General features: G+C 48.0%; 2 protein-coding genes across 4 annotated transcripts in view; both read right to left on the minus strand.

The window, feature by feature from the left end:
* Positions 1-16,614, minus strand: part of ARHGEF9 (Cdc42 guanine nucleotide exchange factor 9) — a gene marked incomplete at its 5' end in the record, with an annotated part of 106,868 nt that extends 90,254 nt beyond the window's left edge. For all 3 annotated transcript variants that reach the window (XM_080624769.1, XM_080624768.1, XM_080624767.1), the window contains one exon: positions 16,585-16,614. In XM_080624769.1, the coding sequence (XP_080480895.1) occupies positions 16,585-16,614 (30 nt within the window). The remainder of the gene's footprint in view (positions 1-16,584) is intronic.
* Positions 2,956-3,135, minus strand: LOC308224791 (uncharacterized protein; the record flags this gene model as incomplete). The annotated part of the gene is made up of 1 exon (XM_080625002.1): positions 2,956-3,135. One exon carries the CDS (start codon positions 3,133-3,135, stop codon positions 2,956-2,958), a length of 180 nt encoding a protein of 59 aa, XP_080481128.1.
* Positions 16,615-23,339: the final 6,725 nt, after the last annotated feature.

Genomic DNA, 23,339 nt, shown 5'->3' on the forward strand with positions numbered 1-23,339 from the left:
GAAGGACTGAGCTGTTAAAACTCAGAGGGAAATGCAGAATCAGAGGTGAAAAACTACACACACGGGGCTGGGGGAGATGGCTCAAGGCCTGTTTGAAAAGGTGGCCACTGAGGACTGGGGTGGGAAACACAGACCAGCCCTTGCTCACTGTTCAGCTCATTTCCTCTCTTTCCCCTGGAAGCCCAACATGAAGCCTGATAGAACAGGAACGGTGCTGCTACAATAACAAAGTTTTCTGCTCCAAACTTTCAGGCTCCTATTGCTCTGCACAAACTGGCTTTCCCAGCCTTTGGAGGATAACAGGCGAGAGAGCTGTAATAAAGTCACATTAATTCTCTCAAGCACATTCCACGATGGCAAAAACCACTCACCCAGTGCTTGCTCCCCAGGAAGCTGAGCGCGCTCAGCACCCATGTCCTGCCCATGCATCCACCGGGCAGAGATCCCCTAGGAGCACACACATAGTTCCACCAAGGGACCTGAAAGTCCCACCAGGTCCCGACACATGCGGTTACACACCCTGTGCACACACACACCTCCCAAATACCACCCGAGAAGCACACGCTCCGGATCAAGGAATGCACTTTGCATGCGCTAAAAAACCACGTCAGGTACTGTGTGTTCCTCATAGAAACCTTATTGAAGGGTAAACCTTCATACCAGAGAGCAAACCTTGAGGAAAATAAGGTCATATCCCATTTTTAACTTGCTCTTTTGTTTTGGTTTGGATTTTTCCTCTCATTTTTCCACCCTTATTCCTCCTAATCACTGTGTCGCTTGAAACCATCTCCCTGAAAGGACTGTGTTGGCTGCTGTTTGATTGATTCCCTTTTCCATGGTGATCTTCGCTCATTTATCCTGTTTCCAGGTGATTCTGCAACCTAGAAAACTAATGACATACGGTAGCTAACAGTGCTCTGTGCTCATTTATTGTATTTCCAGGAGATTCTGCAACCTATAAAACTAATGGCATATGATAGCTAACAGGAAAACAAAGCAAATTTGAGCTGTTTAACAACCCAAACCATCCTCAGCATCAGATCCGTCAGTTTTTGTTTAATAAAAAGAAGATTCCTTCTGTCTCTTCAGAAGTGAAGCCGATGCCTCTTGCACAGAGAGCTACAAGTGAAGAGGGGCAAACGGAGCCAGTAGGCACTGGAGCGTCTTTGCTGCGCTTCTAATGGGTCTTCTACCCATGAACATGGGCTGCTGCCACTAAACCCTTCGTGTCAGCTTTGGGGGCTGACTGTCATCACCCCAGCACGCGGGGAAATGTTATTTACAGCTAAAGCCACTTCGAAAGTGCCAGATTTGCAGCATTTAACTCCATTTCCAACCACACCACCGACCAAAACCAGCTCCTAAACTCAGCTATGCATTTAACTTGCAGCAGACAGACTCACGTGGCAGTAACTACATGTCTCCAAGTTCCAGCCATGTCTTTATCAATCAGTTCCATGATTATTTGGGTTTGCCCCATTAGAGGAGGACATCAAATGAATAACAAACAGCTGGAATTAGCATGAACTGGTTAAATTATCACACGCAGTATGATGCCAGTGAACATCAGCAAGAGATGGAAACATTTCCAAACTGTCACTATTTTGGTTTGAGCAATTCTGATTTTTCCAGAGGGGTAAATAAAACATAATACATAAAAAACTTCTCAACATTTCTAACAGAGACATATTTTCAAGAGGAAAAGCCATTTCTCTCTTCAGACATTCCCTTCATGTCCTCTCTAAACTTCATGCACTGCCACTGGAAGCCCCTGTCAGCTCCCAAGCAGTAAACATTGCAGTTCTGGTCTCCACAGAAGGACCTCTAACTATTGGACACCTTTTCACCAAGCCCGTAATATACAACTTGGCACTTCATTTTCAAGAAAATCAATGTAAATAAAGTCACCCAAAGAACCTGTCTCAAAATCTTGTTATCCTTGAGGTGGGCAAAGATTTTTCTTACATACATTACCAAAAACTCTATAGATACACACACAAGTACAGATACAGGGAAGGAAAGAAAGGCAAAATAGACTCTCTAGAGAAATCAAAGCAAACCCCAACCCCTCCGTATCTGTTGCTTTAGCAAAGAAAAACAAAGCATGCATCCCCCTTTCCTCTTTGATCCCTCCTTCCCAATGTGCAGAGACAGAAACTACATACAAAGAGGAAAAAACCCCACCAGGCTACGTTTCAGTCCCCCTCTCATCTTTAAAGAAAGAAGCAGCTACATCAGTGTGGCCGTAGAATTTGGAGGCTTTAGGGCTGAGTATTGAGAAATTAAGTCAGAGGATCAAGCAACACAGATAAATCAAGTCCAATTTCTCTCCCCCTTTTTTTTTTTTTGTGGCTGAATGTTATTTTAGCAAAGATTTAATCCTCTCATAGGATTTCTCATCTCCCTTCCCCCCCCTTAAAAATATCCAGAGCTCAATTCAATTGCAAACACCAGCACCTCTCACCTGGCAGCTACATGGTTACTCAGACATTGCACACTAACTGCTTGCTAGAAATATCACACAAAATGACTTCTTATTCACTGAAGCCCCTATTTTAAAGGAAGCAAACAACCCAGCCCGTGCTTACCACAGAAAGATATTTTCACTCTGCTTCTAACTAAACAGGAACAGCTCTATCTCACCAGCACAGAATGACAGAGGAATGGATTACTATTATTTATCACATTTAAAACCCAGGCAAAAGCAGCTACACTTACAGGCATACTTAAAAGACAAGACATGACAAAAGATTTAGGGAGAGATAATATACCAACGTCATACATATCACAGCGAGGCCATGTTGAAGCTCAACGCGTTTCCCCCCTCAGTAAGCAATCTCTCTCTGTCTCTCTCTCTCTCGCCTTTCTCTCGCGCTCTCGCGCTCGCTCTTGCTCTCTTGTTGAATTGCTACTGGTAGTAGTAGTAGCCCCCAACAGCTCAGGAGAAAAAATCCATTAACGAGTGCCCAGGAAGAACATGAGTATGACATTCACAAGCAATAGCACCACGATCACCGCAAAAACGACCACCGTTTGAACATCCAAGGTCATGGTGCAATGCAGAACACTGTAGTGTTCAAGATGTGGGGCTGGTAGATTTGGAGAAGTCAACCTCTGCTCTGTAAGACTGTCCATACATCCACCATGCTAGAATAGAGGAGAAAACTGTTCCTGGTTTTGGTTTTTGCGCGTAATGCTTTGTGGTCTGCTTAGTTTCTCCCCCTATCTGCTGTCTCTAGCTCATTCTGGAGCCCGCTAAGTGAAGCATCATCACAACCCGTGAGCACTTAAGATGCAAAATCCTTCCTTTAGGAGAAGAAAGCGAGCGCTGTCTGCAAGCTTCTCCCTCGCTCTCTTTCCCCCTCTCTCCCGGTCTCTCTCTTGCTGGCTGGCTTGCTTGCTTTTTAATTCGTCAAGCCAGTGCAGATAAGGAGCCTGTGTGAGTGTGACAGCTCTGCAAGCTGCTGCGGCTGCATCTCTCGAAGAGGAGCGAGGCGGACCCTTGCGCATACAAATCAGCTCCGGTGACCAGGCAGTGAAGGGATCCTGGCTGTCACTCAAACGCAGGAGGAAGCGCTGGCTCCATAAATATGCGACTCTTCCGCCCGCCGTGGCAGGAGCACCACGCACGTAGGTTCTTCCCCTCTGCTCCTGCGGCTGTTTGGGGCCGGGAGCCGGCGGATGCCAACGCTGAGCTCCGGAAAGGCGGCTCCGGGCTTTGTGTGCGGCGCAGCTCTCGCTGCTCCGTGCGCCGGGACTCGTCTGTCCGCCTGCGCCCGGCTTCGCATGGAAATAAACCCCGGCAAACAGAGCCGGTGCTGGTGGGAGCCTGCTCAGAACAGGTAGGGGAGCAGGAGGGGGAGCGGAGAAGAAAGGAACAAAAAGGCAGCCCCTGGTGACTTGGAAATTCGCTGTGAGCCTTTAACGTGGGAATTCTGCAGGGGAATCACTTTTTAGCTCAGGGTAATATTCACATCATCCCTTCATAAATCTATCGCACACCCTCTCGCCTCAGCACTGGGCTTCTCTGTGTTAAGAGTTAAACTGAATTCCTGTTTTACAGACAGAGATGTATAAAAGGGGGGTACAGGGGACGACAGGATGGGGAAATTCATTCCTTCTTCATTCCTGTGGTGAATCCACATACGCACCCAGGGTTGATGGTCCAGGTGCCAGCTGCTATCCCAAACATAGCTCTCAGATCCCAGAACCAGCAGTTACCTTAGAGAAGCATCACACATACACAATGATGTGCTCAGCTCGGAAAAGCAAATGATTCCACAGACAAATACAGAAATGGTGCCAATGCATGTACATTAAGCACTGAATTGTGCATACAGGGGCTGATCACCAGCACCTTCTAGGAAACCTGCTCCTTTGAACACACCCAGGACAGTCACACACAGGCCAACATGCACCAAACAAGCTCTTAGGTTGTTCTCCAGGAGCAAACAGCAAGAGTTCAGGAGGAATTTCATGTTTAAACCTGAACAGGCAGGGCCTGGATTTGACTCGCCTTTTTCCCATCACAGCATCCTTCCAGGGCACTCAGAGAAGGGACAAGCAGGCTTATGCTCCTACCCCCCCTCACCATTCAAACCAACACTAAACCCAGCCGCTTACTGCAAGGTGTATTTCATTTTCCTTCCTCTGCTCTATGGCTTGCTGAGGGCTCCCTCAGACACAGCAGGCTTCTGCATCCACCCCATATCACCAAAGGAGAGACAGTGTCTGGTGGGTGAGGTGCGACAGTGTTTCAGCCTCCATTGAGGCCCAGTGCTTGTGAAGACCAATGCTCATCCTATGCTCCATCCTCCTCCTTTCTGACCCCCCTGTAGCACATGTAGGCTGTGATGTGCCCACAGATGCAGGGTGAGTTGTGTTGAGCACCGTTAAATAAGAACAGTTTGGGTTAATCAGGTAGTTCCTTTTCTTCTCTTTTTCCTTCAGTGTGATAACTGAAAGCCAGAGGCTGCCTCCCCAGCAACCAAGATCCCTGCTCTGTTCAAGCGGACAATTTCTCACTCAGGAGGACAGCGAAATGTGATTTTTCACCTGTATATTGGTAAGAAGCTGCTGGAACTCTGCCCCAGGCAGGAAGCCCCATTAGCACATGTGCCCAGATGATGGATCTGCCTGATCATCAGCATCCAGACCTGCATCTCCTATCAAGGATGCATTTTTGGATAGCCAGCCTGTCTAATGCAATTTCAGACTAATCAGAATAGAAAACATAAATTAGATGTGGAGTATTTGTTACTGTTACAATCCTTTCCCAAAACAATGCAGGCAATTTTCCAAAAGCCAAGCCTGACCTCCCACAAACATCCAGGAACTCCCAGTTTCAGTCTCAGTAATAGCAGTGACCTCTCCAAAACATACAACAGGCCCCAATTTAGAGGCATCTTTACAACCAGTTCATCTTTTCCTCTGAACTGAAACGAGCACAGAGGGAGCCTGGGTTAGATCCAGCCTTACTCATACAGGAGGCACAGCAAAGATACTCCTCCTGCCCACAGCAGCCTGGAGGGTCTACAGCCACCTCCACAGCCATAGCCCATCCCTCGCCTTGATCTGCGCTGTTTCTGTCCTCTTAATGCCAGAAATGGGACATGACCACAGGGTATCACGGCAGATTCTGCTGAGCCTTTGCATATAGACAGAGGGGGTGAAAATTAGGCAGGTAAAAGCAGCAGAGGCCTAAGAAATATCCAGAAAAAGGTGCAGTAGCTACCACTCATGCTCAATAGCTACTTCCGTAGCTGAAGAAGAAGATTTCATCACAAGCAGTGTGCCTGGCAGGTCTCAGGCAGTCACTCTGCAAGAGCTGAGCCAGTCACAGCACAGGGGAGGGCAGAGACTATAAATAGAGGCGGTGGAGCCATCCCCTGCCTGCTGCAGGCAGGAGGTCCCCCCGATCCTGCTCACCACCATCAGCTCCTGCGTCACCAGCGGCTGTGCCCATCCCGGCTGCAGGAGCTGCCGCAGCCCCGGGTCCGGTACAGCATCCTCCTTTCTTGTCCTGCTTCACAGCAAACACCCCAAAGGATCGGGGTGTGCCCCATCCACATACATATGTATGTGAATGAGCGGCGCCCCATTCAAATACACATATGAATATCCAGTGAAAGCTGTGTGTGTATCAGCCACCAAGAGTGATCAGCACAGATTTACTGCATCAAAGCTTCCTTCTAAATGATATTCACAGTATTCCCAATAGTACTTGCTGCTTTATGTAATTTGCCATGCCTTCTGCATGTACCAAATGTTAATTCTACTAAAAAAATGGATGATACCTTCTTTTCGAAGCCTCAGAAAGAACACCTACACATGAGGGGTTTATATAAAACCACCGCAGAGTTTTTAACTCCGTGCAATGCTTTCTGAAAAGTTTCCTCTAACCTTCAGTAGAAATGAGCTGAGGAACAAGAAAAGATTTGTTCCAGTTACATAAAATACCACCTCCCCTCCCAGTACAGCACATGCCCTGACACTACAGCATCTTGCAGGAGCACAGTAATGCAAGATTAGCGCTGGCTTCTTCTGTATCAGAAAGCAGTTCTGAACCCCAGCACCTCTCCAGCAGCACATTAGCTAAGGAAGGAGCCAGGGCTTCCACTAACACATCACTTATACCTTTATGTAGACAAAACCTGCATATACACATACATAGATATGTTTATATCCGAAATAACAGACAAATCAGAAGGGCCCCTACAAGAACATTAATGACAACATGGTAATTTTGAGGCAAGCCTCCGATGCCAACTCTTCACTCCTTATGTGTGTGCAGCACATTGGGCTCAGACTTGTGACCACGACTCCCTCCAATGGATGTCTCCAGCAACTGGCACAACCCACTACTTCCAGCTGAACAAATACAGCTCTACTCGGGAGTGAGGATTTACGATTTGAATGCTTAAAGATCCCACATTCCACCCCCACTGAAAGGCACACCATCCCCACGTTAGCTAGCAGGATCATCCCACAACATTGTGGGGTTTCAGCTCCAATTCCCTGTTCTGCCACAGATTCCCTGTGCAGATGAACCTCCACTGCAGCCATCTCTTGACATGCAGAGGCATCTGTGTTTTCTAACACATCAGCACCATCTTCCATTAACTGCAAAAATGAACCACTAAATCTGTAACCGCAATGCAGACCCAGTGAATACTAGTAATGCTGTTGTAGTGGAGCTCTGGGCCCTGGCATAGGGACCCCAGCTCTGCCAGGCCTGGAAAAACTGCTGAGCAACACCAGTTGGCCAAAAGAGATGAATCTTTAAGTGAATTAGGGAAAGTTTCAAACAAATCCCATAGTTTCATGATTCTGAGTGGGAATAAAAGTATGGTTGTGTTGGCCTGGACTGGATGAACCATGGCCAAGGGCGAAATAGCTATGGGCAGCTTGAGTTCTTTGTTGAGCACAAGCCCCATCTCAGACCTGTATTTCACCATGAGAGAAGTTCAGTCTGCGTTAACACTGCCCCAAAGAGCAGCAATCAGCAGGGATGTGTGTGCAGGAGATGGGAACTGCTCCTCTATTCCCAGTCTCCTCTGCTGCGCACTCACTGACCCCGCCAGGCATCACGTGGGGTTTGAGTCACAGTCTCCATTAGAGATTATAAAACCATCAAATTAAGTATTTCTTTTCTAAATCTGGCCAGGAATTAAGGTCAGGGTTTCAGAGATTAAGGGCCAGTGGGATTATTATTTGCTAACTTTCCAAATAGAAAGATTTTCTTAAACCAGGACTTGCCTCTTTTTCCCTTTTCTTCACAGCAGGTCTGGCATCTCTTTATCCCACCCTTCAGCCAGATGGGATGCACCAGCCTATGAGCTGCAGAGCTGCTGCAAAGGGCAGTTTTGTCCTCAAGAATCTTCATTATCTTGTCTGTTCATTGACTGGCTTCACAGGAAGCTTTGAAAATCCCCAAATGCCTAAAGTTCCTTACCCAAACTGAGGTATGGAGAAAGATTTTTGGCAGTTAAAAGATTATCTTTCCAATCACCCTGCCTGTCCACTCCATCCTCAACAGGAAAACTTCCTCACTGTTCACATCAACTTGGGACTTTCTTCCAGTAATTCCCTCTACTTCCTTCTTTCATCGTTTTTCCTTTTCTTTATGCTACACATCTCCCTTAGAAGCTTTTATTCCACCTCACCTGCTGCCCCAGCCCTCCCTCCCACAGCAGCTCAAGGGTCCTCCAGCATAGAGACACACCAGAAACAAAGCGCTGTGGTGGCTGGAGCAAGCACAGCTCCCTCCAGCATCATCCACGCTAACCACACAACACAAGTAAGCAAATTCACAGCACAGCTAGACAAGAAATGATTCATTTACAGAGCTAACAAAAAATACAATTACAGAGAGACAAAGGGGGAAGAAGGAGAGGTGGGGAAGCATAAAATGATGATCTCAAAAGCTGCTGAGGCATAAACAGACTTCAGAGGAGGAACTGCATGAGAAAAGGCTAAGTCGAGAGCCTGCAAAGCAGTGAAATGGGAGAGAAGATAGATGGGGAAAACAAAAATAAGAATTTCACCAAAAGATGGGAAGCATCACCCTGACCTCTACACCTTACCCTTGGTAGATACGCTATATACAGACACACATTGCTGAGGGAAGCTGTAGAGGTAAACTCTTACACATTCCTCACCAGTTCTATTTTTATCTCAGAAAACAAGAAGTGACAGACAACAGATTTATGGCCTCAGTGCAGAGATTGATTTATTTATAACCATTTATTTTAATACTAAAGGCCAGACAACAATGAAAGGTAGGCCAGGGAGGTTGCCATATGCTTGTACATCAGCCCTGGTTAACCACAACCATGTTCCAGATGAACAGGTCTGAACCCCTTGAACGAAGGGCAGCAGTGACATGTCAGGTACTAACCTTGGACCACATCTGGAGACCTCAATTAATGCTGGTTCTTTCTACACACAGAACCAGCATCTCAGCAGATGGTGCTCTTTCCTCTGCTGAAGAATTAAAGCACTTGCATGATGCTGTGAGGGGGAAAATAAAGCCAAAACCTTGTCGCTGTTGTTACAAGGTACCCAGATGCTTCTTCCAAGGTACCCTGGCACACCTGCATCCCAGCATGGCTTAGTGCATCCCTGCTAACATCCTGCCATGCTGCACCACACACACACAACTGCAAGGCTCTACCCCAGCACTAGCTGAACCACAATGGGGAGTGATGTACAGATATCATCAGTTTCTATAGCTTTTGTAACACTACACAGAGCAGAAATGGCATGGAGAGCGAGCCTGTCTGGGGGTGGATTTCATTGTGCTTGTCTGGATTGCAGCGAGAACAGAACTGCTATTTTTGAGTTTACTTGAACTTGAAGCATTAAGACAGACTAAAATCTCATGCCCCTGGCAATCATGGTGCAAGTGCTCTCTCTTCTCCTTGCATCTGTTCTGCACCCCAGCCTGTGCTCTAGAAGTAACCTGAGACTCCCAGTTTTGAAACAGAAAAGGAAAAACCCCTCAAATGCAGCAGAGGTCAGATGTAGTGACACCAATTACCCTCATCACAGAGAGACACTTCAGGGAGCCATGAAGTTCAGTTTAACAGGACCCATCGAATCCAGATTGCATTTTATCCTTACATAAGCTCTCTTTTGCCTGAAAAAAAATGGCCTAAAAGAATACACAGACATTGACTTCTTAATTTTACTTCTCAAGCTTCTGGGCTTGCAATTGAGCCTGAGAACAAGATAAAGATGCAAAGCCCAAACAGCAGAGAAATCCAAGACAATTCCCTTCCTTCCACTGCTCCCTCCAGGAACCCATACAGGAACTCCAGTGCTTCTGCTCTCATTCCTGACATTAAATTGCAGAGATCTGCACATCAACACGTGCCTGGCCAAAGTGTTAAGTGAAGAATCACTGCTAGAATCTCCCTTACCAACCCCAGAGTTGTCCTGGACAAACACAGCTGCAGACACAAAGAGAAAGCTCTCTGCTGTGAAAAGCAGACAGTGTATTTCAGCTTTGCCACAACACAGGAATGTCCTTTGAAATCCACTGCATCCCATTTCCTATGCAGTTAAAAAGCAAACCTAACAGAGTATTTTCACTTGCTTAAGCCTGCAGAGGTCCAGCCATCAGCAGTGAGATGCTGGGCAGAATGGAAACAGCATGACCCATGATGCATGTACTGAACAGCAATGTCAGGAACCACACAGGGAAGAAAGCAGAACAGAAGTTGCTCTTTCTGGATCTGCTTTGTGCCTTTCCTGACTGACCTTGCAGAAGGGGTGGGTTCAGCGAGAAGCTCCTGCACCAGGACTCTCCCCTCTCCTCCGACCAGGTTATAATCAGCTCTGTTTATAGGCATGGCTGCATCAGGCCCTGCCCCAGCGCACCAGGAAAAGCACAAAGGCTTCTGAATGCGGAAGCCCTGATGCTTTGCACTCCTTGGGACTTGTGATTCAACTTGTTACTGCTGCTCTGTCAGCCTGAGCTTATGCTGAGGGAAATACGGAATTATCCACCACCTATTTATTAGGAAAGCTGAGCCTAGGCACAGGCCCATGACTTGCTGTGAGTCACGACATGCTGTGGCAGATGGGAGCAGAAGCTACGGCCCTGCTTCATGCAATAGGCTGAAGCTGGTTAAGAAATCCTTGCAGCCCTCCTCATTCTCCTGCTGTTGGCTTTGGCTTCCTTGGGTTTATCCTTGTCAAGATATTGAGTAAAGAAACAACCATCCTATTAAGAAGCTGACCCATGGGTCTCATGTTCTTCACACAAATTAACCTAGAGAATTAGATATATTTCATACAAATCATGTTCTCCTCCTCTCTCTGCCTCCCAAAACAGGAGAGGGAACAGCCTATTGAATCTGGCATTCTTTTAATGAAGAAAATGATGCAAGGCAACCTAATGAAGTAGGAATTCCAGCTGGATATCACTCATTGTATGAACAGCACATAAAATGCTCATTTTTAGCAGCAATAATATCAGCATTAAAAGAAGGAAAAAGAAGTTTATAGCTTTTTTTCCTGCCTCCAAATGAGGCAAATGAATGCCAGCAGCTTTCATTTCCTATTCCACCCAGCCCAGCGGGATGGCGTGCAGCGAGGCTGCAGTCCCCTCTGATGCCACGTTCCAGCCTGCAGGAGCAGCCAGCACTGCCTCTCGCCCACTGCTTGTGACAATGTGCCACCACCACGAGCCAAAGGACCGCTCACTGTGAGGGATCACACACACAGACCTGGGGGCCATGTCCCCCATGCTGGGGACATGGGAAGAACCTGGTGCTGCACTGGCTTCCTCCAGAAGCACAACTGCACGTTCATCACCAACAGGACAGAGCTGAGGCAGCCAAACCACGGCATTCCAAGGAGCTCCGAGAGCTTCAGCAACCTGGAAACAGCTACAGCAGCGCTGTGGTGTAATACACTGCACACCCAACATTATCTTGGGCTAAATCCTGCAGCATATCAGAGCTGGGGAGGCACAAGTTGGAGTCCCTCTACATAAGAATGCAGCTCTTGGGGTTCAGTGGAAGTTCACCAGAGCTCCAGACCAGCAGCTGGACTTCACTTTTCACCCACACCCTCCCAACCAGGCCACACCGGAGACTTCAGAGCCTGAAAGCAGTTCCCAGACATGCCGCTCCTGCCATTCTCCAGCAACACTCATCTCTCTTTCCCTGCCCATCTTACATAATAGGCAACTTTATTTATTTTTTCATAAGATGTCTTTTCATAACAATAGAAACTATCAGAGACTGAGATAACTTGATGAATTTCTCCTATTATCTAAGAGCTTAGTCACTCGGGGAATTAGTCATGTTCAAAATAACAGCCAGGCTCAAAGAGATTCAGAGCAGCCATTCTGGAGCAGGAGCAGTTAATGCCATAAATACATTAAGATGTCAGCTTGAAGCGTTTCAGAGATTTTTCAAGAAGCATTTAAAAAAAGAAAACCCCTTTGAGTAGCTACAAGGAATCAGGTTCCTCACAGTTAAACCAGCACTGTGCAAACCCGCTGGGCTCAGACACCAAGACCCTGCACACAGGAGGGACAGATGGACTTGGTGAGCACGCAGCGTGCGTGGTTTCCCAGTGCGTGCATCGTGCTCCATGCTCTGTGAAATACTGCCTCACATTCCCATGGCACACTCCAAGCAATGCTCTCAAAGGGTTTTCCAGACATCTCTGATGTATCATCAAGACGTATCTTGGGAGACAGGGAAGTTACCAGCATGTCTGTTATCCAGCACATAGGAACTGGGGCTCAGAGCCATGGTTTGTGCATGGGGCTTTAGTCAGGCCTCCTTCAAGCTCCGCTGGGACTGACACAAGGGCAATCCTCAGCATGCATCAGGTATTTACCCAGATATTTTTATTACCATAACATCAACTCTTTCTTAACCTGGACTCTTACTGTGTATTCTTACAGCAGCACTAGTAGGAGACTGTAAATGGAAAATTAAAGAAGCCCCAAACTGGGAGTGAAATGGAGAACAGAACATGAACCATGTGGGTGAGAAGAACCCCACTCAGAAATGCATTTGGTAGGACTGGCTTGAGGATTTGGGAGCTCCACAGCATCGCAGCATGCACGGAACACTCCAGTGCATGCAGAGCTCCTTTAACCCAAGTATCAGCCTCAGTGACAACACATCCTGGGATGAACAGGAACAAACCTGCATAAGGACTCTCCTATGGGAAGAGGTGCTCCTGGCTGAGGCTGCAGAGAAGATGCCCAAAGAGCATCCTCTGCGCACAGGTCACTGCAGTGAGAGCAGAGAGCTCTCTGCTCCCTTTGATCTCTGCAGGAGTCCAGGGTGCTCTGAGCCTTTCCAAGTCCCATTTTTCCCTAATGCCTAGATACTGCAAGATCCTTTTTCCGTCCCATCCTGGCTTCTCTCCACCAGCTGCATTTGCTTATCCACACTTTCAAACATGAAAATGGGACCCAAACTGCTTCCTTCCACTTGTTTTTTCCCAACTTCACACGGAGCTTTTTAGGATTCTGGAGTACAAATAGTCTCTGTACTTTAAATATCCCATGACGTGCAGACTGACAAGTGGAGAAGAATCAGTAAGGAAAAATGTAAGGAGGTTTCTGGCTGCTGCTGAACATCCCCGCTTGCAGTAGCTGGCCCTTTAGTCACTGAATTCCTTTTCAGTATATTTTAAGCTGTGATAACTTACAATAGCTCACTTTTTGTTTGTGACAGAAATGTAAAATATCAACAACAGATTGGTTTTAAATATCTGAACAACATGCACTGTCAAAATATGGCTATATGTGCCTGGAAAAAAACTAAACTAAAAGGCTGGGGCTCTGTGTCTATTGAAGCCAATGGCTGCGCTCACTTTACTTTTCACAGGCACAGCGTTAAGGCCAAAAGCAGACCCCATGTGAGAAATACCAAGGAATATGTACACTTGTCTCTCCTATACCACAGCCAAAGGCTTGGGGAAAAGCTCTGCCCTTGTCAGATAAAAAGCCATTCCAGAAAAGGCTGTATTTAAGCATGATTTGAACCAACTCATTTGATTATAATGCTGGATCAATACTCTCTGCAAGGAATGCCTAACGAAATAATTATCATGCTCCCAATGCCCGTCAGATGTGTAGATTTATCCTCATCACGACCAATGACAATTAGTTTCATCTTTCTAGGTTAGAAACTGATACTAGAGGAGTTTAGCAACTTAGTACCAATGAAGCATGGAAAATACCCTCCTGGGATGCCAGCATAATTGGCAAAGATTAATTGTTTAAGAAACAGAAAGCAGCATATGCAAAGGAGCAAAAAAAGAAGCCCCGACAGCTTAATATTATGGAATAATAGTAGGTTTAAGGGGCTGATTTAGGAATAAAGAGCCATCTGCCAGGAAAACAAAAGGTACTATCACTCGTAAAGCATAAGTGACATGCTTCTTAGAGATGATTAACTCTGAAAGGGAGCAGGTCTGATCCTTTAACCCAACCCAGCACTGAGAGCAACAGAAAACAGCACTTTGAATAAACCAGTGCTGTGCAGAATTTGGGAGCAATAAGTCTAAAATCTAGGTTTAGACCAAAGTGCCCGAGTAGAACGAAGTCCAAGGATGCTCTAAAATGCATTTCTACTCCTGATCTCTAGTTGATACACAGAAAAGAGTATCAGAATTTAAAAAGACAGCTGAAAATCCATAGTAGAGACTCAGTGCTTGTGAAAACTGGCCCAAATAAAAGGTGAAGGTCCTTCACTGCATGGCAGAAGCTTAATGTGTGTGAACAGATCCAATCTCCACTTAGGAGTAAACTGAGCCACTTTGTATTCCCATAGCACATTCCAGCCAGTAGACTGAGATGATAATATTCACACTGACTTGCTTAAATGCAGCTACTTCTGGTGTGGAGTAACTCATTTGTATAGCAGGGTACACCAATATGATCCAACATTTTAAGTACTATGAATTAAAGCAACTTACCAATGGGAACAGGAAATAAAATGTGCACTGGATGGAACAGAGCTCTGTGCTGGCATTTGGCCAGCCCAGCTGGACCAGGCTGCCTTGTCTTGCAAAGAGAGAGCAGGATTTGCAGGGACCAGGCGTGGCCAGGACCTTGGCTTGGCAGCACATCCAGCAGGAGCTCTGCGCACCCATCGGATCCCTGGACTGCAGCCTCCATCCCCAGGGAACCAGGCTCCTCTCTCACAAGTGACTGCAAAGATCTCTGCTGCATTTAAAGTTATTTGGCTCGGTTTTACTTTGTTTTGTCATCATTTTTCCCCTTATTTCCAGATGATCTCGAGATACACGGAGCATCCTCAACTACTGCTCTATAAAATACAGAAGCCACCACCCTTTCTTTTATTTTTCCCTTATTAGAAAGAGCAATATTGGGAAATTCCTGGGTAGTACCTGCTTCAAAATCAATCATTGGAGTTTCCCCCCAAGATGTTTTTAATTACTGGCTATTCAGCAACCACTACAAATTCTCTTTAAAAGGAGGCAAAGATTAGGCTAATCAGAACAAAATAACAAAATCTCCCTTATTGCCAGCAGCAAGAAAGGAAGCTGGAAAGATAAGAGAGCAAGAAAGTGTCAAGTCTTGTGCTATGTCAATTAGAAAAACCGTTTGCTCTGCACCACATCCCTCCCCTCGCACCAGAGCTCAGTAGTCACCCAGGAGGAAAGGAAAAAGGATGAAAGAGCCACTTTCCATCCCCACTTTTCTGTCAGTACAGACATCTCTGACAATGTAAATGGGCAAACGGGCGAGAGGCGATTTGTGGTGCTTAGGCACTGGCGGAGAGGGGAGAAGTGCTGGTGTGTGGGACAGGGGGAAGGAAAGCCTGGATGCTCAGAGGGTGGGAGGAGACAGAACCCCCCCACACCAAACTCTTGCTGGGTGCAGACAAGCCTTAAACAGGACCCCACACACACTCACTATCTGCTGCAGGCTGCTGCCTGCACCCCCACATTTGCTTCCAAGCACCAGCTTCAGTCTTTCCGAGGCATAAGCCGCTAAGTTCCTGCTTGTGGAAGTGTGGAAGAGGGGATGAGGGCAGGAGTGAGCTGCGCAGGGCGCCACGGAGCTGGCAGCTGGGCATCAGCAGAGAGCGGGCAGCGATTCCTGCTCCAAAGCATCCCTGCTGCCAGCAACATCTGCCGGGTGCCCCCAACGGAGCCCGAACACGGGGCTGAGCCAGGTGACACTGACGCCGCCCGGCACCGGAGGCAGGACCAGCCCGCAGGAATGCCCGGAGGCTCCCGCTGGGATGGAATGAGCCCAGGGAAGGGTAAAACAAAAACCCCCGCAAAACCCAGCACGGAGAGGGGAAAGCAAAGGGAAATGCCATTGTAAAGCAGAGCTGAGCAAGGAGGGACAGTGGGGAGGAGGATCTCAAGAACAACCTCATCTCTTCACAGGGAAGTTTCTGATGGAGAACCAGGGACCCTTGCTGTGATGGGGGAACTTCCCGCTGTTCCCCCAGGCAGACACAGCCCCTCGGAGCTGTGCTCCAGGCACCGCTGCAAACTGGCAGCGTTTTCCTTTATTAAGCAGAGCTGTCACTGTTTCAACTGCTCTCCTGAAGCCTCCACACTTCAGAGGAGTGTTTTACAGTCTGATGCAAGCAAAGGCAGCGACGCTCCGGCTCCCCCCGCACCGCAACTCATCATCCTCAGAAGGGGCAGATCTGACAGGTCCCAGCGGCGGCCGCCAGCCCGCAGCCCCGCTCCGCTGCTCCTCTCCCTGCCTTCCTCGTCCCCAGCTCTTACCCCACACACCCCACATGCAAGCACCTGGAAAACCCTTTGTTCCCCCCCGCCAAACCCACGGGTTCGCCCTCCGGACTCCCCTTGCCCAGCGCCTGCCAGCGCCGCTCCCCCCTCCCACGCCCCAGCCATGCACACCCTCCTTCCTTTCCTTTAAAATTCCTCTTCTGCTCAGCAGTTTGGGAATGCCGAGTCCATAAAATGGCTACAGAGTGATCAATGGTTTCAAGGACAGGGAGTAAAGGAGGAGTCAGGAGATAGGACGGAGGCTTATTTCCCTGGCAAAGTACTGCAATAAGAGGACAAGAGAAAGACATAGCTACCTGAACTCACCATTCCTGATCCATCCCTTAGCCACTGCATCTTGCTTCTGATGATGTCCTTATTATCAGAGAGGGGAAGGGGAAAAAAATCCCTACTGCCTGGTGAGGGCTGGCAGGAAAAAGAAGAAGCCCCCCACCCCCACCCGAGCCTGGAGCTTTCAGGCAGACATCCCTCAGCCCGGCAATCCCGTGCTGTCAGCAGCACGTTAGTAGCAGCCTCCTCACTACCTGGATTGTAGTTATTTATTTCAGTCACAGACCCAGGGCTTTGTGGGGAGGGGGATGTCCTGTTCCTTCCCCTTGCCGTGCTTCCAAACTCTGCAGGAGGGAAGGGAAGGAAAGGGGGGACCTAGAGAAACTTGAGGGTCCTGGAGGGACCTTGCACATCCCTGCCCATGGTAGGTCACCCTCATCCCCAGTGCTACAGGACTCCCCAGGCTGCAGAGCCAGAACCTGCCTCCATGCTCCTCCAGGGGCAGGGGATTTTGCTGAATCTGGAAGGGCAGTAATTGCTCTCAGCTCTCCACATGCAGGGTTAAGTCCCTTTCCCACTGAAACTAAAACCCCAGCCTAGCAAAGCGCTGCACCAGTGCAGGGCTATCCCCCCGGCAGCCACACTCCACTCCACATGGACAGCTTTAATCCCCTGCCCGCTCCCCTTGCCTTTTGCTGACTTTCTGGTCAGAGCAAGGAAACAACAGCCTCCTGCACAGTTAGGAAAGACAAGACAGTCATTAAGCGTTCATCATCCATACAGCCACCCACCACACCGGGGTACAAGAGATGAGTCTGTCTGGCGCTGGTTAGAAGAGGCGGCGATAGCATATGGGATGTGCACAGCCAACTGGAAACAGGAGTGAATCCTCCCAGCTCCTCCAGCTGGGACACGTGTGTCGACATGGTTCTCCCCATCTTAGAGAGGAGACATGGAGACAGAAAGGAGTTGGCCAAAGTCACTCAAAGAGGCTGTTGTGCTGCCGCCGCAGTCCTCTGCCATCCTGCTGGAGCCAACTGCCTGCAGGAAGGGGCGGCCCATGGCAAGGACTGACACACACCTGAACACAGCCAAAACACCCCACCAGCATCTCCTCTCTGGCAGCTGATGCGGCAAGCTTGAGAGGCAGGAGAGCACAGGTACGAAATGTGGAGACATGTGGGAAATGGCTGACATCCTGCTCTGGGTAGAGAAGCCACAGCCAGGACACACTTATGCTGGATTATCCTGTATAAGGATCCAGTTTTACTGCAAAACCCCCAGAGAAGCTACAGTCTCCTCTAACACATTTGCAGAGGATTTAGGGTCATGTTTGAATGGGGTTTTCTCTATGCACTCCTGCCTCAAGGGCAGGAAAGCATCTGTATCTCCTGCTCCGACCTCCAGAGGAGGCAACATTTTCCCTGCAGCTGGAGATCGTGAGTCAGGAAGCACCGTGCAGCTCCTCGTGACTGCCGCTTTCTGCTGGTCCTGCACGAAGCGAGCAGAGCCCGTGTGTCTTCACTTATCTATTGAAACAGGACAGACAAAGGGATGGGATGCTGCCCAGCATCTCTGCACTGCTGGGGCCCCACATAGCCTGCTCTAGTTAAATCAAGCCATATCCCATCACCTTTTAGATCAGCACTGACAGCCATCATTATTCCCTGAGATGCTGACAAAAGAAAGAGTCAGGAGCCAAACCCTTCTAGACATCCAACTCTGGAATTCTGCCCAGGTTTCCTTTGTTAGGTGGCAGAAACCCCAGGTAACTTATTCGTATCCAAAGGAGGAATCTCATCTGAAAATCCCACCTCTGAAAACCATTCTGGGATAGGTATTAGCCTGGGTCTGCTCCTAACTTCCTCCCCAGGAGGGCCCAGCCTCCTGCTGCACGTGACAGCCGCATCTCTGCAGTCCTGGTTTTCACAGGGCTAACAGGTACATCATCTGTTTGGATGTCAGTCAGATCCACTGCAACGTCACCAGCTCATTTGAAAGCTGTAGGGGTTGAGGAGTGCTGGGACAGAAGAACTGACAGACAGACACATATCCCTAATGCATGGGGTATTGTGTCCTTTGGAAAGTTGGCCTATAAATGAAAGCAATGATCAGGTTATCCGTAACTGAAGGGTAAATGTTTTTTCCTAAAGGAAATACTAAGTGAAAGATGCGTGTTACTCTCAAGCACACACACTAATAGTACAACAAAGACTGTTACACACAAGATCATCTTTAAAACACGCACTGCCATCATTCCAGTAACTCCACTAACATCAAAGTTACACTCCTCTTAACCTTGCAATGCAATGCAAATGGAGGGAGCAGTTGTCTGGCACATCCCACGCCGCTGCTCTAATTGTAAAGCAAAGCCGGAGGAGGAGGAGGACAGTTTTTGTTGAGGCTTGTTACACACCAACAGAAGTTACTCTGATTTGTCTCCTGCTGTCAGCTGCTGCTGAGGCCTGTCAATAAGGCGAATGTCCTCCTGCTCCACCTCCTGCCCCTTGTTTATGCTAAGCTGATTTGAGAAGTAAACCAAAGGTTGCCATGTTCATTCTTGCTCTCTGCAATGGTGACAAAAGGCAGCAAGGGCCAGAGATTAACCAAATCCCTGCATCAGCATCAGTCTGCACTCAAATCCAACCTTGCCCAGCCCAGCAATTCTCTCTGGCACATACAGTCTCAGGAAGAACCCAGCTGTGTTTCCCCTACACTGAGTTTTCACTGCAGGCCCCTGCCCTGGGACTCAGCTGTGACTTCTGCTATGAATGATAGCGAATAGTTCAATATTGCTTGAAATAATTGGAGGCAATCCCTCTATTTCTATAAAGGCACTAAGGCAGATAACAGAAGGTCCTTTTAGCTGTCCCTTCCCCATCCCTCCACTGGCTATGTGCAGTGGGGATGCCCCAGAGCTCCCAGCCCAAGGTGACCATCCTACGTGGCTGCAGACAACGTCATGCCAGATGACGGGTACATCTTCCCTTTGGGGGGACTCCACTTTGAGCTCTATTAAACGCGTATGAGCAGAAGGACACTCACTATCACACCGCACTGCTGAAAAGGCAAAAAGTCATCTCCATCCCTGTGCCTCATCCAGTATATTCGGAATTATGTAAGGCATACACCTGAGACTTCAACATTCCCACTGCGATCCACTGTCTGATCCAGCACCTGCAAACACCCCCCCTGCTCTCCCCACAATTACTCACTACTATGCTGCATTATTGCAGGGTAATTCTGGGTGCAGATCCCTACTTTTGGGATCCCACACTTGATGGTTCATTTTCTTGCAACCTGAAAGAACAGCAAAGGAAGCACAGCAGCATGATAGGGTTTTACCTGTCTCTAATCTCTTCTCTTGACTGTACTGTATTACCGTATCACCACTAAAATCTCCTTTAGATCTTCAAGGCCTTCTTTCTTTAATCCCACCATAAGGATACTGCTATAAACTGCTCTCTGAATGTGGAAATCCAGAGATGTGGCACAGCAGGGGAGGGAGAGATGCTTCTCTCCCTCTCCTGCTGCTGCCTTCACAAGGGCATTTCCCTTCCTTTGCTTTTCACCCACTCTCTCTCCTCCCCAACCACCATGCTGACTGCAGGCATTGGAGAACATCCCCCAGCAGACACTTCCCCATCCAAATTCCAGCCTCATTCAAGCAGAAGCCCAGCAGTGCTCTTTGGAGAGCCCCATCACACAATGGTTATTTCACTGCAGATGTTCTTCAGCATGTATTAGAGAGCACAGATACATTCTTGCAGCCAGTATCTCTATTGAAGTGCAAAGAAAAGGCACCAAATCCTACAGGTTAATTAATGGGAAAGGAGGGGAATCTGTCTAACCTGTACTAAGAATTATGCAGCCTGGCTTTGTAAACCAATCAGCCACGCTGCACAGCCAGGAAATATGTACCTTCCTGCAGGAAAAAGCCTCAAACCCTATGGAATACTTGCATAATGGCCCAGTGCCTCTCAAATTAGCACAGCAATAATGCAGAGCTTCAGGCTCTTGCAAAGCAGTATTATTATTTATGGTACATTACAAGATTGTTTGTTTGCTCTTTAATAGGAGATGACATATTCAGAAGCTCCAGATACAAGTGTCCTCCTGAACCAACTCTGACACTAAGATAGTTTCAGCCATAAATTATAGGACTTGAACAAGTGCATAAAAACCTTTGCTCTGATGTAAGCGATGGGGATCTTGCTGCTGACCACAGACAGGGGATAAGATGATGATCTCCCTCATGCAGATGCAGACCAGGGGCATTCAGATTTTCTCTTGACTTGCCTAAGGTTACGCATCCAAACAGCAACAAGGACAGAACAGAGAGCCCAAACTTGTGTGTCTCTGCTCCAAACCACCTCTCCAGTCCAGATCAGCTACATGCACATACATCCTGTCACAAACTATAGTTAGTTAGAGCTGGATGATCTTAAGGTCCTTTCCAACCCTAACTATTCTATGATTCTCATTTAATTCTATATATTTGACATTATTCATTAGTCAGTGTATTATATTTAGCCAGTCAGAGAAAGCAGACACCAGCCTAGCTCATCCTAGCTGGGAATGAAAACACACTGTAACTCTGATGAAAGCCCCAGTGTGTCTGCCTGTTTTTAACAGCAGGTTGTTATGAGGTAAGCTGTTGAGCTGACAGCAGAGGTCCCCCAGGCACCCAGACGTCCCCTTCCTGTGGTCCTGTGGCCTTGGGAAGGCAGCAAACACTAAGCCCTGTCGCACCTCCCTCCAGACCCACTCCCTGCCATGCTGCCCCATGGTTTGCATCTTGTTTACTACTCCCTCTTCCTCATCACCACCTGACTGACAGGACAACTCATGCCTCAGCCCATTTGCTTTGCTAATCTCTTGCAACTTCTTCTACCAGTGGCATTTTCACCCTCCCACACCTGATTTCATTAAAACACCGTGGTCTGTTGCCAAGGAATGCGCTCTGTTGCCAAGACCTCTGCTTAAGAAGCAAGAATTCATAACCTGCAGTCAAAGGCACCTCTTGGGTGGTGAGGAAAGCACCCCAGTTCAGATCCCCAAGCCTAGTACAAGGCTCTGCAGCATCAGTCTCCTTCATGTCCATCTGTCACTAGCACTGCCCTAGTTCTGCTTATTCAGGGAAAATCCTATGGAGATTAAAAAAAGGCATAAACCTAAATTTGACAAAGAAAGGGCTTTACAAGCAGTACAGTGCTCATATAGAAATTCATTTTGTTTGTGTACTTAGAGATCTGCAGCCAAAAAAAAAGAGTATTTTTAAGAAAACTAGAGCTTAGTATTACTATTCATGAGACTATCTCCAGGGAAACAATAGATGCACTCAGGCATTCTAAGGTCAGCAGGGACTAGCAAAGCCATATGCCCTGTAACTGTGCTCCTTCCTCTTGCCTAGAGGGATGTTCCCTTGCAGGACATAGGGGCCCATGTCATGGCCTTGCCTCTTCTCTTAGGGGCTCTTACAATCCTCCCCATACACAACCTCAAAAGCAAGAGCTCCTGTCTGTCCCCTCTCTCCCAAACCCTATGGGGACCTCACTGGAGCTGGGTGCCTTCAGACAAGGCATCCCAATCTGGTCCTACACCCAAAGACATGCACCAAACCTTGGAGCAGAAATGCTTTTCCTCCTTCTAAGGCATCCACACCAGCATAACCCACCATGGTGAGACGGTCACAGTGTGACCCAGCCAGGGCAGAGCTCCCACTGAAGTCCAAAGGATTGTTGCTTGAACACATTTTACAGCTTGGCTCTCACTAAACAACACGTGCAGAAGGTGAGTAGACTGCTCTCCAAAGACCTCTCATCAGGCAGGTGAAGGCTTAACGAGCAGGTCACATTCAGGTTATGGCCACAGTTTATCATCAAAATGCCCTGAGCGATGCAGAAGTCTTTTATATCTGTTCACTGCTCTTCTAGCTCTATTATTTAAAATCCTGTGGCCCTGGATGCCGAGCTTAAGCAACTCAGCTCACAGTTGTGTTTTCATGGCTTCAGTTAGTCTGAGTTGCAAGTACACAGTAAGAGACTCTCAGCCAAGCAAAGTGAGCAGAGAGGAGCACACACTGGAGTAAGGGCAGCTCCTGGAGCAGCTGAACCTCAGCCCTACAAACACAGGGTGTCCAGTGACAGACATCCAGGACAACAAGGAGTGTTTTGACCTTCTCTAGATGATGTCTATTCAGTCCTTCCATGCATGTTTGTCTCTTGCGCCTGGGTTAGGTCACTCTCCAGGTTTTTAGTGCCCTCTTGCACATCTCATTTTCTCTCCCATGCCTTCCATCAGCTGCAGCAGGCAGGCCACAGCTGGGTGATGAAGCAGGCAGGGAAAGGAGCAGCTGGGACCAGCCCCAACCTCACCACGAGAGCTCCTTGTGCTGGAGCAGCATCTGCAGCTCAGCTCAGCGTAAGGAAACCTCTTTGTCGAGTCCCTCTATTAACTGGGACTATTGACTTTCAGAGTCAGGAAAGTTACCCGGAGAGATGCTCTCCTTCAATACTTGAGGCTACTAAAGCACTATGAGGCTTCCCTCCTGAGAGAGCCCTGCCTTGAGTCACCCTCTGGAGTCAAAAGGATGGCAGAGAGACTCTCTCTTCCCCACCCACCATCCACAGAGGGATGTAAATTCACCAGATAAACAGTGCTGCAGACTGAGGGCTGCAGCTCTCCAAACACACTGAACGTGCTGCTTTCATCCCAGGCTACTCCTCAAGACCCCTCCAAGTCACTGACACAGCCAGTCCATGGCTCTTCCCCACTGAACTCAATCTGCA

Source organism: Psittacula echo, assembly GCF_963264785.1.
Source record: "Psittacula echo genome assembly, chromosome: 8".
Lineage (NCBI taxonomy): Eukaryota > Metazoa > Chordata > Aves > Psittaciformes > Psittacidae > Psittacula > Psittacula echo.